General features: G+C 38.1%; 1 protein-coding gene across 7 annotated transcripts in view; it reads right to left on the bottom strand.

Moving 5' to 3' along the window:
* Positions 1–244: 244 nt before the first annotated feature.
* The window catches only part of syngap1b (synaptic Ras GTPase activating protein 1b), a 103,461-nt gene continuing 81,045 nt past the window's right edge, over positions 245–22,660 (bottom strand). For 4 of the 7 annotated variants that reach the window (XM_053228017.1, XM_053228019.1, XM_026924182.3 and 1 more), the window contains 3 exons: positions 20,270–20,481; positions 17,197–17,269; positions 245–5,142 (listed from right to left, as the gene is read on the bottom strand). In XM_053228017.1, the coding sequence (XP_053083992.1) occupies positions 4,852–5,142; positions 17,197–17,269; positions 20,270–20,481 (576 nt within the window). In that variant the 3' untranslated portion in view covers positions 245–4,851. Of the gene's footprint in view, positions 5,143–12,222; positions 12,285–17,196; positions 17,270–20,269; positions 20,482–22,660 lie in introns of all 7 variants that reach the window. The other 3 variants (XM_053228020.1, XM_053228021.1, XM_053228022.1) reach the window with 3 other exon arrangements.

Below are 22,660 nucleotides of genomic sequence, written 5' to 3'. Positions count from 1 at the left end.
TATTTTTTCATCATTTTTTTCATGTGTCCAAACACTGTTGCACTGAGGTGTAATTTCATCACTCGCTGGATGTTTGACAGCAAATGTGCCGAGACGTACTTTGTGTGAACATTTTCATGCTCATGTAATAGACAGACAGATAGACAGAGAGATAGATAGATAGATAGATAGATAGATAGATAGATAGAAGGCAATATAGACACCTTCACATTATGTTATGATAAGAATTTATTTTTATTCGTCTTATTAATCTCATCTCTATGATTCACCCACCCCGAAATATAAATACCTGCTTAGTCCAAAAAAAAAAAAAAAAAAGAATAATAATAATGGAAATGAACGCATTATTTTCAACAGCATTGAATAAACTAAAGGATGAGAATAGCAATCCCAATCATTATTACATTAATAATAATAATAATAATAATAATAATAATAATAATTACAATTCAATAACCAGAATATCAACATTCATAACAAATCCATAAACATTAGCAACACTCCAAATTGATCACTCTTTCCATTAATATATATATATTTATATATATATACAAAAAAAGAAGAAGAGAATTAAATCCCCAAATGTCTGCCCTTTTCATAAAAGATAATTTTTTGGGGTGGGGCTTATGGCTTGTCAAGGAGAATGGATATGATTTTCTTATGGCTGACAAAGGTCAAATGAAGATTTAGCAGAAGGAGGCACATCATGGGAACTCCATCTATTTCCAGGGATTAAAGATAAAATAAATTATTTTAAAAAGAAAACAAGAAAAGCAGGGAAGGGGGAAAAAGTGTTAGGTGTACAAAAGGTCAATAGAATAAATTGGGACAGTAAATATCTCGAGGGGTTGACCTTATAAACGGATTCATCTGCAGCTCAAGGCGAGCCTACACACACACACACACACACACACACACACACTGGAGCACTGAAAACACCCAGCTGTAAGAATCAACAGCCATGAAGATGAAAATTAATCAGAAATATTGTTATATTCCGTATATAGATAATATATAGATATATACAAACATTGCTTTGTCACCTAGAAACTATTACAAAATGCCCCAGTCAATGAGAAAATGGGTGCAAGCTCGAGGTGTGTGGCAGCGTAATGGTGATGCATCATACGTCTCAGACTCCGTATGTTAAGTCTGTGCAAAAAAGTGCTTCCAAAGACACCTGCCTCGAAATTGCCACTTCGTCTCAAAAAAAAAAAAAAAAAGAAAAAGAAAAAGAGAAAAGTTTCCTCCTCTCGGACAAAATACATTCTGTACAATGCATATATAAACAAATCATATGTACATGTCCATATAATATATACCCATACATCAGTATATACACAAACACTGTACACACACTGTATATACACACATTCACCCACTACACAACATTATTTCAACTGCAATACATACCTGCAATTGTTTAAAAAAAATAAATAAAGGAAGAAAAAAAATGAAAAATGTCCAGGCTGCTCAGCCATGAAGTCCAGAAGTTAAAGTTAATGTTATCTCCAATCCAGTGAACTCTCGACTGCCATGCGGATAAACAAGAGGCAACATTTCCTCATCCGGGATTTCAGGATCGGATAGTTTGTAATTCAAAAAAATAACTCCGTCTGCTTCGTTTCAGAGGCAGATCACTGCGACGTGGGAAGAGTCGAAGTAGGGGGAGCAGGTTAAAAATGACAAAAGCCAAAGAAACTTGCTTCTCAAACAGTTATTTTCTTCTCATCAAAGTCTAACTGAAGCACGTGTGATAGTGTGGCATGATTACATTGAAAAAAAAAAAATCGGGCATTTCCATTCTCCATGCGCGCCTCACAAGTGGTTCGTTTCACCGTTATATATTTTTATGCATATTTAAATACCTCGAATGAAGAGACTCGAAAACGCAGAGAGCCATAATAAGCAGAATGAATCTGTAGATGTCATGTCTTAGAAGAACAGCACCTTTTGAAACACCCATGGAAACGTCTCCTTCCCTCTGGATGAGATGGTCACAGAGTTCTTTGTGTAAATTTGTAAAGCATTGCTCAAACGTTTGAACAAGAGACAGAGATCATCCTCGACACCTTTCCCGCATGCACATCCAAAGCCTCACTGAGACATCGTTCGTGGTTTGTTGTGAAAGCTGAAAGTTAACGTCCTACACAGTCAGAGAAAGAGCAGGAGACGAAGGGTACCTATGTTCTCTTTGGGTCATCTGGGGCTCTAATTTTCAGAGCCTCAGTTTCCTCTCTGTCAAGCGAGCGAGTCGCGAGACAGCGCCCTGGCGTTAAAGCCACGCCATCCCGAGGACGGTCCTAGCTGAGACGTCCAATTAGATTCCAGATTGTCCTCCACAAAGCTGTGCGATTGGCTGGTGGGAGAGAGACGGGATACAAAGAAAAATAGTGGAGAAAAGGGATGCAGAAGTGCGAAGAAATCACTGCTACTTCTTAGAGAAGAGATGGACCGACTACCCTGCGCTAAGCTATGAAGCAAAATGTTTACCTGAGTCTCTTATTCCTGTGGCTGAGGTATATCACCGACCAGAGACCCTGTAGACCATGTTCCTTCAACCATGTCTTTAAAGATGCCTTTTTTATTACTGAATTTTAAAAACTTGCTTGTAATATAGCCATAAAATAAAGGCTCTTGGGGAAACAAAAGGTAATCAGTCCATTCTCTTCTCTAGACTCAAAGCTAATCTTTAGCGTTACAGTTAAAGATATTAATGCTTCTCTTATTGTGCAGTTCATCTTTGAACCCATATTCTCCTTTCAGCCTGTTATATTAGTGCATCTATTTTTTTTTTTTTTTTTTTTACAATCAACACTCAGTTCCAACTCGAGTCGAGTGCTTCGCAGCACAAGCATGAGTCCTATAAGGCCTATAGGCTTACAACAAATTAGTTACAAAAGACATTTCAAAGCCTGCTGCATTGGATAAGCCAGGTCTTGTCATGATTATGACAGTATAACAGGTTTATCATGATAACATGAATAAAATGGACATGAAATCTAACAAAATCTGCAGACACGTGACATGATTCTATACAGTATATAAGATTATAAGGTAGAGCTATTGTATGTGCAAATTTGTCAAGGTAAAAGTTTGGGCACTGCAATCAGAGGTGCCAACATTTACGGTTGCTAACTAAATCTTTGCTAAACTCCTACAAGCTAAATCAAGCTAAATACAAGCTTTTAGCTAAATGAGCATTCAGAACAAATGCAAATTAAGTCAGTTCACTGAAGGAGAAAGGACAGAGGACACACGAGGGGAGCAGCTGCTTCTGGAAGTGGTTACTTTCATTTCACAGACTTTATCTAGGTGGAAGTTGACCTGTGACTTCACGAGCCTCGTTCTTGTGAGCCAATAGAAACCAAGAAGGCAGGGTTGTGGTGTTTCTCGTCAGTTAAAAAATATTCAGTAGCTGATTATTATTAAGTAGCAGTTTCACCAGACTTTTGTCTTCTTACTGTTGCTTGGCGCACACCTGAAAAAAAAAACCCTGGCCATTACGTCCAGTGACATACGTTAGTTTTTTTTTTTGTAAAATTCTGTTTTATTCCATATGCTTGTTATGATTAAGTTAGGACAGTTAGTACTGGCACCTCTGTATAATTATAGCTGAAATGTTTACTACAGTTTGAGCTACTTTTTAAAAAAAAGCCTAATAAACTATAGTCTACAAAGAAACGTAATTGCACTGTCACTTATTAGTCCCTTGTGTCAAACCCTACACCATTGGGAATACTTATTAATAAACGTACTGTAAAACGCAAGCCAAAAAAAATGCAAAAAGATATTGTTTACAGTATGATCAGTTCCTCTGTTATTGGCCTACTGTCGTATTTTGATATGAAGACAACCTGACAGAGACCACCTCACATTGCATTCATGAAACACTGAACATTCAGAGGAGCAATGAACAGCATGGCAAGACAAATGGACAACAAGGAGTTGGGGGTGAAGGGGGCGGGGCATTAATGGGAGGCAGTGCTATGAGACAGATTTCTGAAATATCACTGTTTTTTTTCTTAATCTATAGCACCAGTTGATCACACACAGGTTCTGAGATTGAGAAGAGAAAAACATTGCACAAGTCCAGCAAGTCTACTGAGGCAGCTTCCTTCATTTCAAATTTCGAAGACCAAGAGCACTTCTCATTAAGCGTGATGTTAAAGTCTAAAAAAAAAAAAAGAAACCACTTCTTCTGCTTTTGAAAGAAAAAACTCTGAAAACGTTTCCCTGTTCCAGATCACAATATCGTCCAAGTCACTTTAACGTGAACGAGCGAGATGCGAGATGCGAAATGGAAACATGGTGTTGAGATTGTTATTCTGTTGCTTGTTTGAAAACCCTGTTGAAGGATGCAGAGAAGGCACTAAGGAAGCCAGACGACATGACAATACGAGCGTATCTGCTTCAGAAGGCCTTGAAAGCTGGCGTTTTCTGAACAGGTTTAGACCTTTTACCCACTTTTTTTTTTTTTAGAGAATTATATGTCTTTTTGTTTCACACAGCACTCAAGAGGTCAGTTACCCAGCTGATTGTTTAAAAAACAAAAAAACTAAATTCAGGAATTCAGATCATTCACAAGAATCACCCACATTTGGTTCACTGGACACCACCATACGATGTCATTCCAGAGGAGTATACGATGGAAAAGTTGTGTTTTGTTTTTTTACATTAGTCAAAAGGAAATATGAGATCCATCCACTGGAGAGCCCTTTAGTAGTTTGGTGTGGATGGTGTAAGGATGAGCGCCTCCCAATAAAGATGTGCCTCATGCAGAAAAAAAATGCTGAAAAAGGGCAGAAGAAAGGGACGTTATCGTTCTTCATTCGGATTGGCGTAGCGCCGTTAGAGACCTGCTCCCCCTCCTTCTAATCCGCTTCCCATGTTTGATGTTGTTGTGGTCCCGTTTGCCATAGAGGCTTTTTGGTTGGCGCGCATCTCTCCGTTCCGGCTGACGTGTGTATGAAGTTGGGAGTGGGTGGGAGAAGCTACTTTGGGGGGCGGGCCTCCGTTCTGGGGCGGGTTGTCGGAGGAGATGTCCGAGGGTGAGACTCCAAAGGCAGGAGCGGCGCTCATTTCTCCTCCGCCAACACTCACACCGGGGTCTGGAGAACCCAGGGAGGGAAGCTGCTCTTCCTAGCAAGACAAAGAGAAAGAAAGAAGGGGGGAGGGAAAGAAAATAGAGGAAAGAAAGGACACAAGGAGCATTTGAAGGACAGAAGGCGGATGTAGAAAAGATAGAAGGAAGAATGAAAACATAACACAAGGAATGGGGGAGGATACAGTGGTACAAAGGTTCAGAATCAAAGAATATATAAGGAGAAAGGGAAGAAGAAAAAGAAAAGGAGGGATGGACAGATAAGGTCACAAGGGATGGGAGAAGTAGTGGGAAGGGAAAAAAGAGGAGAATGAGTTACACGGCCGAGGTATGGGAAACATCCATAAAAATGCTCCAGAAGGGAGAAATGAAAAGGCACGTAGAAAGAGAGAGAGAGAGCGAGAGAGGAGGAGAGAGAGAGAGAGAAAGAGAGAGAGGGATGAGGGAGGGATTAAAAATCTGGGGTTGATATACAAGGTCAGTCGAGCAGTTCGACTCCCCTCCTCTCTTGATGCTGCACTGTGCAGACGAGACAGGAACGTCATGTGGTGTGATAACTATTACACTAAGACGAACGTAAAAAAAAAAAAAAAAAAAATTAAAACCACTTGCTCACAGAGAAAATCTTAAACTCTATATTTTGGAAAACGGGGTTTGAATCCAGAAAAAAGCAATGCTGATTATTTTGCTGTGCAGGGACAGGAGTGGCAGAAAACATTAGTGAGAGAAATATCTAGTGAGAGACAGAAAAAGTTATAATGTACTGAATTGTTAGTACAAAAGAAAGTACCGATATAAAAATATCTTCTATTTGGGTTTATATCCTATGCAATACAAGTGACTCCACCCATTCAAGCATATTTTGCAGTAGGGGCCAAAATGTTGAGTCCACTAACAAGAACTGGTTTTATTCCATTGCTATGGAACATGAATACAATTAGTGATGCACTGATCTCTTAATTTTGGTCGAAGCCGATAATGACACACATTCCTGGAATAGTTCGAAAAATGCTAAGTTAGATTTAATCCTGTGTCTTGGATTAATACTGACCACAATACTGTTACATAGTACCTCTAAAATGGACTGGCGAGCCAGCCAGGAGTGAGAATATCCTATTTTGAGCTGAAAGAACTCAGCTCAAAGGGTTAAATCTTAGTTTAGACCATGCTTAAGTTACATTAGAACTTAATTTCGAGTGATTAAAATAGCTCTGAACTCAACCATGTGATATTTAAGTGGTTAACCTATCTCAGATGGCTAAATCTTATATAGTTCGGCGAGCCAGACAGGAGAGAGAGTATATCATCTTGAACCAAAGGAACTACGGTTAGAGTCTAGTTTACACCAAACATTAAGTTCCATTACAACTTGACCTCATTTGCATCAGTCTGGCCTTGGAGTGATTTTGGCGCCTGCGGTTTGATAACGTTTTGTGTTGGAGATGGAAATTTATAATAAATGTTCTCTGTAAAGCAGCGATGGTGGATTTCAGTTTTGGCTCACTGTAGTGCAACTGGTAAAAGTTTGCCATTTTTACCATTTAGTCGAACTGTTATCCTTATAACAGTGAAGTCTGAGTTGATGTTAAAGTGTCCAATGCTAATGTTGTGCACCAGTTTTGTCAAGTTAAGTTTGCAGATAGGAGATCTGCAGTGTGGAAGAGCATAAGAGTAAGATACCACTTCCACCCTGTCGTTTAAATGTCTTTCCTGTTTGATTTTGTTCTTCTCAAACTACCTCTGAACTAAAAAAAATGAGCTACTTATTTGGTCCTCCTGGATGGCTGAATCTGATTATATAGATTGGTGAGCCAGCCAGGAGTGAGAATATCTCATGCTGAAGTCAAAGATTTTAAAACTATACTTAGCTAAGGTTAGGTCTTGACCTCTCTTTGCAGTTGTGTCATTAGATAAGAGTCTGGTTTCCTCCTGATCCATCTCAGGTCTAACTACGTCTTGGTCATTCTTATCAATTGTTTCTTCTGATTAGTCACATTAGTCTTATACATCAGTTATAAGCCATTTTCTCTGTGTTTCATTGTTTCCTGTTCTCGTAGCGTTCCTAGTTTCACTTTTTTTGGTTCATTTCCTAGCTTTATATTTTTACCTAGGCTTGTTGACTTGATCTACGAATATATGCGTTTTAATTTGGACCATGATTCTCATATATTCCCCGCAATTTCAAGGAAATATATAGTGTCACTGTAAAAAAAAAAAAAAAAACAAGCATGAAATGATGTACAAAATTAATTGCAATTTCATATGAGGATTTCCCAAACAGTTTTGTTTCTTGGTAGTGGACTCAGACCTATGGACACCACTGTAATTGAGAGAGTACTGTTTAAATGCCATGGTCTGTCAGGTTAATGGCCCTTAGAGCAGCCTGGCCAGAGTGAATAACTTTTCAAATTTCCTTTGTGGGATATTTTCTGTAACAATATCACACCATACTACAGCTATGTATTTTATAAATGCTGAGAAACATTTTGGAGCAAATTGAACAGCAGAAACAGGAAACTATTGCAACTACACTTTTAAGATTCACATTTAATATTTGTACCAGAAAGATGCTGTGTTTTTACTTATAAATTTACGTTTGAACATTTGAGGGTTTCTTTTAAGTAAAATTTTAACTTTTTATATCATGTCTAGGCTTGTGAGATATCGTTTTTCTCCCCGATCACAGTTTACCATTTCCAAGCATTTCCACCACTTCAGGTTTAAGGAGAGTAGGGCAAGGCGTAATAATATATTTACAGCTGTGCAGTCAGGAGCTGCTTGTTGGCAGTGGCAATTGTGGAAAACTCAGCTGGATGATGCATTTTTAAAAAAAAACAAAAACATAGTACACTTTAAATATAATCCCTTTTCAGTTGTCTACTGTTGACAAGGCCAACATTTTACTCCATAATCCAATTGCGATGCTCCTAAGAAAAGTGCATAAAGATTGGCCTTTCTAGTAATATAATATAATCGACGTAAATGTCACTGGGTATCATGGCAGTTTAATGTTTTGTATCGATGATTAAATCCTTATATCGCACAAGCCTAATCATGTTCCTTCAAAATGTTACAAATCTCTCATTAATAGCTTAGACACGGACAACCATTTCTGGGTCAATCAATTAAAAATGATATCAATTTAAATCTTATTAGCTATGCTGATTTAAAAAAGAGTGTGTGTGATGTACATATTTTAATACAAACATTTTTTTGGCCTTATCCTCTATTCTTACCTACACAGGCGAAGCCCAAACCAGAGTTCATTTAATATATAAACCAAGTTTAGTGAGCGTGTCGTCAAGTTCGGTCCTTTTCAGTGAGGTCTGGATTATGGCAGTAAGGGAGGAAACAACTGAGTTAAAGGGGCTGATAAATAACAACAACACTGTAATCATCTTAAATCTCAAAACTACAGTTCAGAATTGTGTTTATTACAGGAGATAAACATGTCATAAGCATGAAAATACTCGACTGCATGGTGTAGAAAATGGCTTGCGTACTTATTCATGTTTATCGCAGGATGAAGAATGATGTGTTGAGTGTTTACCTTGTTTCAATGAGTGTGTATGTGTTACACAACTTTTAGATAAGCATATACTCACTTGTTGAAATTGGTGATTTGATTTGAACTGAACTTCAACTGCGTGGCACGACTTTTACAATGAGGGTTTTTAAAAATAAACATTTAAAAAATGATGCTTGGTTTCAGACTATTACATTAGCAAGAAGCAAGTGTTGCTAACATAACCCAGTCTGAATTAAAGTGCAGCATTGATGTCATTTATCATTTCTAAATGACAATGATTTGTTTTTTGTAACAGAATGAACAATTTGTTTTCTCTTCTCAATCAGAACCTTTGACATGATACTTGAGAATGGAAGGAATTGAGGAAATTACACATGAGCCTGTGCGTAAAAGCTACGGGCGACACTAACGACAAGGAGATGCTGGTTGATGAGGACAACAGGAGTGAAGGATGTATCTCTGTCAGAGCTCGATTAGTCATCAACTGGGATCCTAATTACAGCTCATACAAGGGTCATTAACTTTGGACAAATTGTGGCTGAGGAGTCCACAGATGACATCTCCTGTGGCGAGCTGGAGTTCTCTGCTAGTTAGAAGCAAAATCTCTGTATATAGTAATGAAATATTAACATAAAGAAATGGCTTATAGACCTTAAAGCATTTTTACAAACATAAAAAGCCACACAAACCCACTTTTTACCCTACTTTACACTCATTCCCAGACTATGGAAAACTCCCATTTCCTCTTCAATTCAAAGCAAAGCAACAGTACAGCACTTCCACCAACACAGCGTCGCTCGAACCACCGAACAACAAATGCACAAGCCGTACAAATACAAACGCACACTGACGTCCACTCACACACATGCATGCACGCAATGCACATCATCGACCCGATCCGGGCAGGATTGAGACGGATACGGAGATTTCCCAGAATTCCCATCATCTAGTTCAGAGAGCAGTGGCGAAGTAGATGACGGCGTGGTAATGAAACCTTTTCCCACCCTGAATCAAAGCACATGCCCTGTGATTGCATGTGTGTGTGTATGTGTGTGTATGTGTGTGTGTGTGTGTGTGTGTGTGTGTGTAGCAGTGGTGGAAAGTCAGCATGTAGCAGTGGTGGAAAGTCAGCTATCCACTATCAAACACATTTTTGTAATTTTTTTTTTAACATTCAATTCCAGTCACAGTTTATTATGTACCCATGAAATATCAGTTTCAGATTTTCATCTGTAGTTGTTCTGTAGAATTTTGGGCATCAATAAACAGGCAGCATCAAAGAAGGAAGATCCATAATTACAATTTTTAAAAAAAAATGAAGATAACAGTAACACAGGGCTGAACACAGAACAGGTGAGCACTATCAGCTAACCGACCAATGACAGCGCATGGGCAGAGACAGAACCAAAAACCAATAAAGGCACATGGACAACTGGGAATAATAGAAAGCAGCAGAAGAATGCTCAGGGATCTACTTGAAAACTAAAACCCACCAACATAAATAAACCCAAAGACTAACTATATAAGACTGACTTGATTATTTTATCTTTAAAAAAAACTTATTGCTAAGAAATAAGAATCAGTGAAATTCAATAAAATGTCACAAAATAGCCTTACAATGTAAATGTGGCGAGTCAGCCAGTTATTTCTACCAATAAGCAAAATGGAAGTTAAATCCAACTGTCACTGCACTAAATCTGTAGATTTTAAAGGGAGCTGAAAATAGATTTATTCAAACTCCGCCCCTTTTATTACACTGCACTTATCTTACTTAGGGGTTATCACCTGTGCTGATGGTCACAAAAATAAGTGAGCCTGCCAGTGATTTATTTGTTTTGCCACAATCAATGTTTTTACAATCGTTGTAACATCTACGTATTTCGTCTAACTCCGCCCCTTTTTACAGTTACTCTGTTCTTGATCAGGCTGCCATTTGCGATGATGGGCAGGAAAATAGGGCCCTTATAATATATATATGGAGCTTCAGAAACTTATGAAAAAATCTACTTTAAATCCAACTGTCACTCGGATCAGATCACTGATCTGATTGGGTATCAATCACCTCTTAATAATATATTTATTCAAACCCCACCCCTTTTATGATTACATCTCTCTTGATCAGGTTATGGTCTGTACTGATAGAAAATAGGGCCCTTATAATGTAAATCAGATGAGCCAGACAGTTATTTCCACCACCGGACACTCTTTATATTTAGTGTAACTCCACCCCTTTTCCAATTACATTGCTCTTGATCAGGTTACTGTCTGCGCTAATGGTCACAAAAATAGGGCCAACTATGCTAACTTGGCAAGCCAGACATTTATTTCTAGCACTAAACAATCATTGTAGCATCTTTATATTTTGTCTAACTCCACACGTTTCTACAAATTACTCTCATCCAGATTATTGCCTGTGCTGATGGGCAGGAACACAGGGGCCTGACACTGTAAATGTGGCAAGGAAACCAGTTACGTAAAATCTATGTTAAATCCAATTGTCACTGAATTAGAGGAGCTGATTTGATTGCGTATCCCGTAACCAGACCATTTAATATATTTGTTCTAACTCTGCCACTTTTTACGATTACACCACTATTGACTAGGCTACCCTCTGTACTGATGGTCAGGAAAATGGAGCCCTTATGCTGTGAATTTCAGCGAGCCAGCCAGTTATTCTACCACTAAACAATCAGTGTAACATCTTTAAATGTAATCTAACTCTGTCCCCTTTTTACAATTACACCGCCCTTGACCAGGTTATCACCTGCACTGATGGTCACAGATATGTGGCCCTTATAATACTGAAGGTCATCAAAATACAGCCCTTCAACTGAGATAAAAAATCTAAACATTTACATCAACATTTACTTTTGGTTAATGTAATTAACAATATATACTATACAGTGTATAATTTTTTGCACTCTTTCCACCACCGGCATGTATATTACCAGATATTATCACATATGAGTGTGAAAAGTGTGTGGGGTGTGTGGCATGTGTCGTCCATAAGAATAAGAGAACAAGAGCATAAGTGCATGCCGTTGTGACAGTAATGACAGAAAGGCACCTCACAAATGAGAAAGACATTTAAAAACAGCAGTCTTGACCCTGAAGGCAACAGCTGAATGGGATGAAATGGGGGACGTGAGCATTCAGCGTGGATGTTGGAGTTTTCTTATTAGGACTGTAAAGCAAATGTATCATTTATAACAGTAAAATTGTTAGCAGTCAATCAAATAAAGATTGCATGCAATATCGGATTGCATGAAAACCAAAAATTAGACATCAGTGAAAAAAATAAATTTGCAGTAGAGGTATTGCTCTTTTGGAGAATATAGAGTTATTGAATGTATGTAGTAATTATTACTTTAGGTAACATGCCACTTATAACTCATAAAAACAACTGTTTTTAAAGTGTGAACTTTTTTAAATTCTTATTCTTATTTTTGTGAATGTACACTGGTGTGTGAGGACGAATGCAGCACACACCACACACACACACACACACACGAAACACACAGGTCGGATGTGGTTGGTTGGTTGGTAGGGTGGGTGGTGATGGGTGGCTCACACTCAGCTGCTTCATTACCTGTGCATTCGAGGAGGGACGGGCGCGAGACGGGGCTGCACTAGGATGGATTGCCGCCTCCCCTAAGAGAAATCACCGTATCTCATCAACACGAGGAGAGGTGAGACAGAGAGAGAGAGAGAGAGAGAAAAAGCAAAGGAGGAGGTGTGTGGGTGTTGTGATAGTGCGTGAGTGAGGGTTTAGGTGTGAATAGAGTAAAGAGGAGGACGTAGAGGACGTGAGGAAAGTGTCTCCCGGTTTGGGTTCACACATACACAAACACATAAATACACATATATAGATAGGCCATATATATATATATATATACACACACCAAGTCATACACACATATTTCAGATAACTGACACAAAAACACACACAAACATAAAAATACTGACAAAGAGTAAAACATCTGTAGGAAAAAAGGAACACATGTTCATTAAAAAAAAGTAAATTTTGATTCTGTGGTAGAGTATCAGCCAGCATGCTGTAAAAGAATAGGGATGATACTGAGTTCTACAGACTTAACTTAAACAAAAGGCCATGCTACACACCTACAAAGCATGCACTCAAGCATATCTGCATGCCATTCCTGTAGAGGTAGTCAAGGAAAATAGAATAGTTGATCAAGTACAACCATAAAAGCATGAAGAACTGATAAGTGGTTAAGAAAAGATACATGAAATCAGCAAGGGCAGTAGGAGATACACATTATCTGTCATAGTGGTATTGTGGTATCACTCTCACAAACATATATACAAAAAAGCCAGTATACAATTCAGCCATAAGTTCACTTTCATTCACAAAGCTAATATTTAAAACCTAGCATGGGAACACAACGCATGCAGAGAAAAGCTGTTGAGCTCGATCATGTGTGTTTATGGAAATGATGATGGAATTGCTTGTGGGTTTTAGGTTGTGTTGGCCAAATTTGTGCTGATTCTCACTGTGAATCAAATATGGTCTCATCAAGATATACAGTGAAGCTTTGGATTGTTTCCACACTTGTGTTTTTTTTTTCCAAACTCTGGGTCATGTGGTATGTTTTGTGAAGTGTCTCATGGCATGCATGACCAACTTCTTATAAGAGACCGACTCCTCGTTTGCAGGTATTCCTGCTCGATGACATGGCATGCATCCAAAAAGCACTGTTCTTTATGGCTTGAGTGTTGGTACCAAAGGACAAAATGTGAAAGCAATTGCAACCTGCAATTATGACCTCCACCCCTTAACAAGCCCAGAATCGGTCCAAGGTATGGACTCAAGCATTCAGATCAAGCGTGAAAACGCCTTCACATGTTTGGTGGATATCTCATAATGGATGGCAGCTCATCAACTGAAACTAAATCCCAGCACGACTGAGCCAGGTGAACTCTCTGATCACACACAACACTGGGGTAGTTCTGGACAACCAGCTGTCCTTCTCTTCTCACACTGCTAACCAGACTTGGACATGTAACGTTCTACTTTACAACAACATCATAAAGGTCCAGCCATTTCTATCCATGGAGGTCATTCAGGTACTCATTCCGTTCCTCGTCTTCTTAAGAATGAACTACTGGAACTCAGTGCTGGTAGGTCTTCCCCTGCAACTGATCCACTTGTTCTCTCTCATTACCCCACTGCAACATACCTGCCACTGGATTCCATCATATTTAAATCAGTTATGCTTCCCTACAAAGCCAAAACAGACCCCCCACCTACCTGAAGACACTTAGCGAACCCTGCTCTGAACCACGTCCCCTTCGAACACTTAAACAATCCGTTCACCAACTTGTCAACAGGTTGGATTTCTGGCCTTTTTTTTTTTTTTCCAAGTTAACAACCTTTGGTAGTAGTACCCCTACAACTGCATCAAGATGTAGAAGAGCATGGAAGACAGCTCATGCAGCCTTCAGGTAACCCTTCAAACACCATCTACGTAAGGCACATTAATCTGTGACCTTTTCAACAGTACTCCCTTGCTCTGTTTAGGTAAATCTTGCTCCTCAAACTGAATCCTCCTCCTCCAGTGTTTGCTCCACCTCACTTGGGCTGGCAGGGGCTTTTAGCCATTTTACCAGGCTTTTACCGTTCATGGTTACTGGCCAGTCACATTCTGGACCCAGCACTGATAAGAGACTGCCTTTAGGAGCATCTGCCTGGCCTGGGCTTCCACATTCCCAAATTCCCCAAGGATCAATAAAGTTAATTTATCTATCTATCTATCTATGCAAGCCCCAAGTGCCCAGTCATGGTTGTTATGGCGTCACTTTTAGTTATGCGGTATGATCAGATGGTTACCTCACAATGAGTGACTGTAAAATACTGACAAAATGCATATATATCTATTACGTCCTACCTGTCTTTTTTTTTTTTTTTTTTTTTTTTACCCAATCAGGTTCCTTATTCCAGTGATTCACAGAGATCAATGTCAGCCCTTACAAAGGTAGTATCTCTGAATTCCTGAAGTGTACTACTCAGTTTCAGACAATTAATTATAAAGGTCGAGTCGATATCAATTACCAGGTTAAACCCTACATAAACTTTTCAGCTCCTGGTGCATAGTTTTGTTTCCCTCTTAAGGAGTTCTTTATTTCTAGATAACATATGAGCGGTTTTCTCTGCAAGATACTGAGTGCTCCAAGAACTCATTCAGTCACTTTTATTGTAGGTGTGAATAATTTCAAGAGCAGTGATTATTACCGTGTTTACGGCACTATGTGGGATGCAGAAATATGTTTATTTTAGACATATGGGACAATTATCATTGAGGGATTACCAAAGAAATGTCCAGAGGTTTCCATAAATATGATATAAAGCACATTATGCCTAGATCCATGGTCTTGTTTCATGGATTAAACAGGACATTAAGTCTAAATGTCTCCTTAGAGATTATCTAAACAGCACCTTGAAGGATGGTGAGGTAAATTCCAACATGATGAACAAACTGTTATTTTTTTATCATGTTGGTTCTTCATGCCTTCCTCTTCCTCCAACTGAGATCTAGCCTGTGCTTCACTGCATGGCTTCTTTCCCTTTCAACCCTCAATAAGCCTCTGCTGCAGCTAATCCCTTGCTCTTGTGGGAAAGATTCTCAGCTGAATGGTAAAACAGCAGGAGCGCTAGACTGCATCACTGCCTGCAAAATGAGGATTCTGCCTGTTCACCCTATGTCTGCTTCTGAGAATAGACTACACATTTTATTCTTTGAGTCTTCATTCTGATTTCATCACACCACCACAACAGGTGTTTTATTTCGAACATAACCAACCACTGTTCAGCAATTAAGAACCCTGATTTTGTGTATTACAGAATGGAGTGTAATAGGACCAGTCCACGGTCCCCAGTAAAATGGATCTGATTCCCCTCTGATACTGAGACCAATAAAAACGTACTTTAAAAGGGTTTCACTGGATGTGAGGAAGATATGTACGAGAAAAGCTTGGTGGAACCCTGTTTTGGTGGAAGATGGTGGTTTACCAGTGAGCAGATGATTAGACAAGCTCAGAAACACATTCACTTGCTGTTGAAAACAATTGACACTCCAGAAGCAGAAAGGTTTGCCCTGAAAACAGCACACTGAAGAGGAAAGTCAGTCTGAACACTGATGTGGCTAACAATGTCAAGGTTGAGTCCTGCTCTCCTTAACAGCATATAACTGCGCTATAAAACTATGAATAAGCTACACATGTGACGGGCATCTTGGCCAGTGGTGGCTCAAAGGGGCAGGTGGTGCAGATCCCCATCATACACATATGAGACGATGTTCTTTTGATTTGCGTGCCTTTCTTGATGTTGTGCAAGTGCAGGGCAGCGAGCTCACACAGAGTGATTATTGCACCTAGTTGTCAGAAATTGGAACTACAGCGAGTGCTAATAGAAACCCACTGGGCAAGCAATCACGCTGCCTCATGCCCGCTCTATGAACATCTTCAGCAGAAGAGTCGCAGCAGACAGGACTGTTAGGCCAAACCGGGTTAATTTTAAAATACTCTTTTAGAAGATTCCAGTGAATTCAAAACTATGCATCCAGAGTTCACATGCAAATTCAATTAGAGAATTCAACATGTCATTTTTGTGCAAATTCAATTAGAGAATTCATCATGTCATTTTTATTTTCAAAGGTCTTTATAGTCTCACTGTTTTCTGCTATACCATTGTAACCTTTTCTTTCCTCGAAGTGAAGGGATTTCAGTATCTTTCATCCTTAAAACCTTTGCATATTCTACAGTGTCTATGAGCATCTTTCTAACTTGTTCTAAAAAACCAAAGCTAAAAGCTCTTTGCGAAAAACAGTGCTCCAAAGCACTCACAGCTCCAGGGTCCCTGGTTTAATCCTGAGCTTGTGTTGAGTTTCACATGTTCTTCCCATTTTTGAGTGGGTTTCTTCCAGGTTCTCTGGTTTCTCCCACCTACCAAAAACCTGCCTGTAGGTGGACTGGCGACTCTAAATTACCACTAGGTGTGAATGAGTATAATGTGTATAAAAGGCATCCATTGCAGGGTGTATTCCCACCTCCTGCCCAGCGCTCACAGGATACAGGGCGGGGCTCTGGATCGACCGTAACCCTGACCAGGATAAAACGCTTGACTGAAGATGAATGAATGAATGATGGAGAAAGACACTGTTTCCTTATTTCATTGTTAGCCACAATGTTTGCTCAGACTCTTCCCTTTAAGCTGCACGCTGCCTCAAAGTGATCCAAAGCAACTCATCTCAAAGATTCAGAATCGAGTGCATGAACATGAATCAACAGCATTCACACTGAATCCAGCCATGACACGACCCGTATGCAAACCACGTAACGGGTTCCACTGCTACGGATGCAAATAATTATAATTGTCAGGCAAATGAACTGACAGGTAGCGCAAAACCGGCACGGAGACATTGCAATACATTGCAAAACAGATGTACTGACACACAGACGGTAGACCAAAACTGGACAGAGCAGAGAAAAAAATCGTAAGAGAGAGAAGACAGGAAGAGCAGGAGAGAAAAACGGGAGCACCGACCTGATCTGCAAACATCCTGGCTTTGTGCTCTGATGCTACCCCTCCCCTCAGCTCGTCCTCCACCGCCATGAGTCTTTATGTGAGAGAGAAAAACAAAAAGAGAGAAAGATGGGAAATTATTCCTAATAATACACATAATAAATATCATATTTATGATGGGAAATTGTTTAAATGTGCATGAAAGAACTCTCCCATTTTCATTTAAATGCACTGTACAGGGTAGCTCTCGGCTGTTTCTACGTGAACAGCAGGAATTTAACAATCATGCAATAATTCTCGTGAATTATGATCCAAAATTCCCTGGGGAATAACCGAAATAATGAAATAGCACTGCATTTAGAAGTTGTTCTGTGCAAGAAAAGAAATCACTGATCATGTCATATTATTTAATCCTGGAAAATAATTCACTTTTCTCTATTTTTTTTATTTTTCGCATTATATCCAGTCGCTGTAATTTTTTTATTATTATACTCTTAAACACACACACACACAAAATTAAATATCAAGACAAGGTCAAAAGAGGTCTTTTGTTTTTATTAATCATTTATTAATTCATTCCAGTAAAGGAAGAGTAAAATATATTACTTTAGATTATTCATGGTTCTGGAATAAAAACAACAAAAATGAAAAATGGTTAATAAAAAAGGCAAATGTGATAAAAAGGGAAAAAAGACAGTGATGCACAAATCAGCAGTGAGTGGCTTAGAACATCTAGAACCATGAAGGGTTCTTTGGTTGCTCCTCTGAGGAACCCTTAAAGCTGCCATGCAGAACCCCACAACAAGAGTTCAGAGTTAGCAGAGGCTAAGAAGCCTTAATTATCCAATGAACCCTTTAAGAACCATTTTTTCTGAAAGTGTATCAAGTACCAATAGCTAAATTTTAAACAACAGGTTCTAGATATTAAGAAGAAAATGATGAGTTTGTACCGCACACTTACCTGATACACACACTCTCAGGGAAAAAGGGTTCTTCAAGTGTTCTTTAGTGGTTTGCTGGAGAATTAAGGGTTCTTGGCTTCCCGGAAACGTTCTACAACGGTTATTTAATGGTTCATTGGATAATTAAGGGTTCTTAGCTTTCAAAATAGGAACCGACTGATAGGAAAACACTACACAGAACCTTCAAGAGAAAGAGTGTGTATGTTCATCAGAAGAATGTTAAAGCTGATGAAATGCACATGGACAAATAATAATAAAATCACAGAAATTGGTTTCAGACAATGTGATTGGTCATTTTTTATTCCATTAAAACATATAAGCATGTTTACAAAAACCGCAATGAAATGAAAAGAAACAGATCAACAGACAAACCAGTTAAAATTGATAACATGGAGACAATGGGTACAGGAAGAACATCGGGGAGGGCGAAATGACAAAAATATCATGATTCTCAGAGACATTTCCACGATACACGATATGCATCATGATGTAGAGCTTTGCTAAGAAACTTCCAGCAAAACTTGTGTTTATTGAGTTTAAATTTTAATTAATGTGTATAAAATTATTACAAAATAAATTATTTAGCATGGAAAATGAGGAAAAATGATTTAAAACTTTTTTAATGATTTTAAAGATTCAGTACAAAATTTTAACATTTATATTTATATATTTAAGAAAATAAATTAAATAATTCACGATATCTCAAGAAAAATTGTTTAAGAAATATTGTGACACAATTTATCACAATATCGATATTATATCGTTATATCGCTCAGCCCTAGTAAGAGGTTTTTGTTTGAACTAGTCTGGGAAATATGTACATTACATAACGAATAAACAGAAGGTATGATAGATAGAAGATATGATAGAAGATATGCGCAAAAAATAAATTAAAAAAAAATCAACATTTTGATTTGATTTTGATTTGAAAAAACCACATGTTCATAGTAACAGCAAAAAATGAAGACGTGTTTTTTTAACGTTACATGAAGCAAGGCATGTTTACTGCACAGGGTAGCAATGAAATCTGTTACATAAACCAATACTGCACTTGTATAAAAATAAAATATAAGCTATAGTATGAGTAATACACTGTCATTTGTTAAAGATTTATATTTTAATAAACGTTAAAAAAATACACGTTGAAGAAATATCAACAATTAATTTCTTCCCAAATAAGATAAATTAACAATTCATGCAAAATGACTTAATTAGTATCATTTCTATGTTTCATGATTGATAATTTATAATTTATGATGTCATTGTTTATCATGAAATATGTTTAGTGCACAAACAGCATTAAACAGTATATGTTAAGATTAGAAATTAATGATCTTAATGCTTCTGTGTTAATCCTGAAATCTTAAACTCCGCTGTATTTCCGTGTTACGGTACAGCGCTGCTCTGAGGCGAAATAATTTCAGATTTAAACTCGCAGGTGCTTGGAAATGATAACTGCATGCAGGTTGATTACAGTGAAAGTTATGCAATAACTCAACAGGTATAAATTATTTCAAACGTACAGATGATGAGACAGATACAGATGAGAACATGAACACCTGAAAAATGTAATAAAGCAGGTCACTTTATAAGTTTTCCATTAAGGGACATTATTTACTGCATTATTTAACATTTACAAACTTTATCCCATAACCCTCCACAACGTTAAATGTAGCTATAAATGGATAAAAATGCAATGTGCCATACTTTAATAAATGAAAAAATTGTAATTGTTGGTAAATTGCTGTGGTATACGATGAATAAACCACGTGTTATAATTGCTGTGGTATAAGAGGAATAAAACACGTTATAAGAAAATAATCAACTTTCCTCTTGTGTTTTGATGAACTACCTTCATCTTTCATACTACTTACTTTCTCCAACTATTGCTACCAAGACCATCATAGCCAAAAAATCTCCAGACGATATAATGCATCAAGATAAAACTCAAGCTAAACCTTTACTCCTTGTAATATGAACATGAGACGAACCCGAACTGAATTTATTTACTTGTACCTACAGTTAGGGGTCCAAGCACTAAGTGCTAGAATCGTATTATCTACCTGCTAGCAGAAATTCAACCTGAGTTTGCTAAAATGATCATATCTGCCTCTTGTATCATTTTTTATTACCTGTCGATTATTCCTTTAATCTGGGAGTCCTTCTCCACCTGCTGTTGCCTCAGCCTCCTCTCGCTGTCCTCCAGCCGGCTCTGGTACTGCAGCAGGATCTTGTTGGTCTGCTGCTCCTGAGTGATTAGCCTCCGCTCATATTCCTCTAGCTTGCGGTGGGACATCATCAGACGCTCCTTCAGAGACTGGATCTCCTCCTCATACTCCCGTACCTACATCAGTTGCAAATAATTTATAACAGTTTTACTTTTATTTGATAGATTTTGTCTTAAACTTGTACTATTTGAACTTTACAAGCTCATGAACGCTCAAGTGTGATTTAACATTTTAACTCTGCTGTGTTGCTAGTATGGTTGGAGGTATGTCAATTTTTTGCATCATATAATGATAATTTAATAAATCAATAAATTAAATAATAAAATATCTAAAAAACTAAATACCACAATGCCACTACAGAGACAAGAAATTAGCCGAGATATATAAACGCTAGAGGTTCACGTGTGACACCCACAAAATCGCACAAGAAAACAGAAAAAAAAACAGGTCCTCATTTCTACTACTAAATCATCAACATGAAATTTAAGTGAAATCTAAATGTATAACATTACAAAGACTGTGGAATTAGCTAGCTAGTTAACTATAGCTAAGAGATACATGGTCATTTTATTAGCTAGCCACCAACATTCCTTTCTAAGAAGCAAGAGCAGACTTAGCCATGCTATTTTAGAAAAGGACACCTTAATGTGTTTCTAAATTTAATTCAAGTGCTGTTGCTGGCTAACACATCGAGAAGTAATGACAGCTAACATATTAAAAGTTAGTGCTTGCTAATACATCGAGGACCATAAGAGTGAAAATACTTAAGGGTAACGCTAGCTAAGACATTGAGAACTAATGACAGATAACATACTGAAAGTTAACGCTAACACATTAAGAGATAATGACAGCTAGCATATTGAAAGTTAATGCGTATTAACACATTAAAAGCTACTGATAGCTAAGCTATCACATGCCAATGCTAGCTAATGGTAGTAAACACTACTTTCATCAGCTCTATGTAAATCTAAGACCTTTCATAATGTAAACAACAATTTGAAATTATTGAGTTTAGGGGTCCAAGCACTGAGGGCTGGAAATCTATTGTTTTTGTTCTGATTCGTATAATTTAGCTTATGTTGCCTTTCTATGTGTAGATAGTCCTGTATATAGAAAAGATTTTACCAGATGGTGTTTATCGTAACTACACTTCACTACATGTTTGAGTGCACATCTGCTCATTAGCGCTATAACCAAGTCATCTGATCAGGGTGTAGATGTGGGTGAAGAATGAACACCTGCAACATAGCAACGTAATGCAGTTCTGTTCTGGTTTCTCCTCGAGTTTATTTACTCCAAAAGACTGTTCAGGTTCATTTCTTTCATCTGTCTCTTAAATAATTCATACATGAGCCACAGCACCATCTGTTGTAGAGGTGACGGACATAACGGCATTTCCTGAGCACCTGTTCACCTGTTCCAGGCGTTAAGGAGCTGCTTAAGGAAGGATACAAAACTTCTGCCACATCACAGTCATCTCTCTCTCTCTCTCTCTCTCTCTCTCTCTCTATCTCTCTCTCTCTTGTGCTGTTATAGGAAGATAATCAGAGTGACAGAGTTATTGTCCTGAAGCAGTTAATGCTTAGAAAATTAATCAACATCTTCTGACCAATCAGAATCCAGAACAGCACTGTGGTATAATAAATAAACTAAGCCCAACGTTTCTGAATGTCGTACTATTTCTTATTTCTTTTTATTCAATCAGCAGGCTTTCACAAATAGATTTGGGTGTTTTAAACAGGAAATCACAACTGTGATGTTCTGAGAGCACCGGGAAGAAAAAAGTTTTACAGTTTGTCATAGCAAACTTAATGAACTGCAAAAGTTGTGCATGTTTTGAGCTTTGTGTGTGTGTATGTGTGTGTGTATAATAATTCAGGCTGGTCAAAGCTTGATAAACAGTCTCAGCTCAGTAGTTTCGGCTCTTGGGAAAATTTAAATTGCAGCCAGATGGAGCCTGGTGTCTAACTATAGCACTGATACATATGGCACATTGACGAGTTAGCGTTAGCAAGCATCTGCTCTCACACACAGCCAGCTAAATAACCTGAGTTAGCTAAAGTTCTGCTCCTGCTATTTATATCCACAATCTGAAAAGTGTGGACACCAACAAATCCAAATCCAGTTAGCTCGAAATTGTGGTGGAAATCGCTAAATCAGTTCTAGCGGAGTGAAGCCAATGTTATACAATGATAAACATTTAACCAGAATAGCTTTACTTCACTGAAAACGAAACTTTACTGGCTGATTTATTATCTCTTTTATCATCTGGGTATGCTACTGTTATTAAAATTA

The sequence above is a fragment of the Pangasianodon hypophthalmus genome, chromosome 22, assembly GCF_027358585.1.
Source record: "Pangasianodon hypophthalmus isolate fPanHyp1 chromosome 22, fPanHyp1.pri, whole genome shotgun sequence".
Taxonomy (NCBI): domain Eukaryota; kingdom Metazoa; phylum Chordata; class Actinopteri; order Siluriformes; family Pangasiidae; genus Pangasianodon; species Pangasianodon hypophthalmus.
Note: the sequence above shows the minus strand (reverse complement) of the source record. Positions and strands in the feature narration are given on the sequence as shown.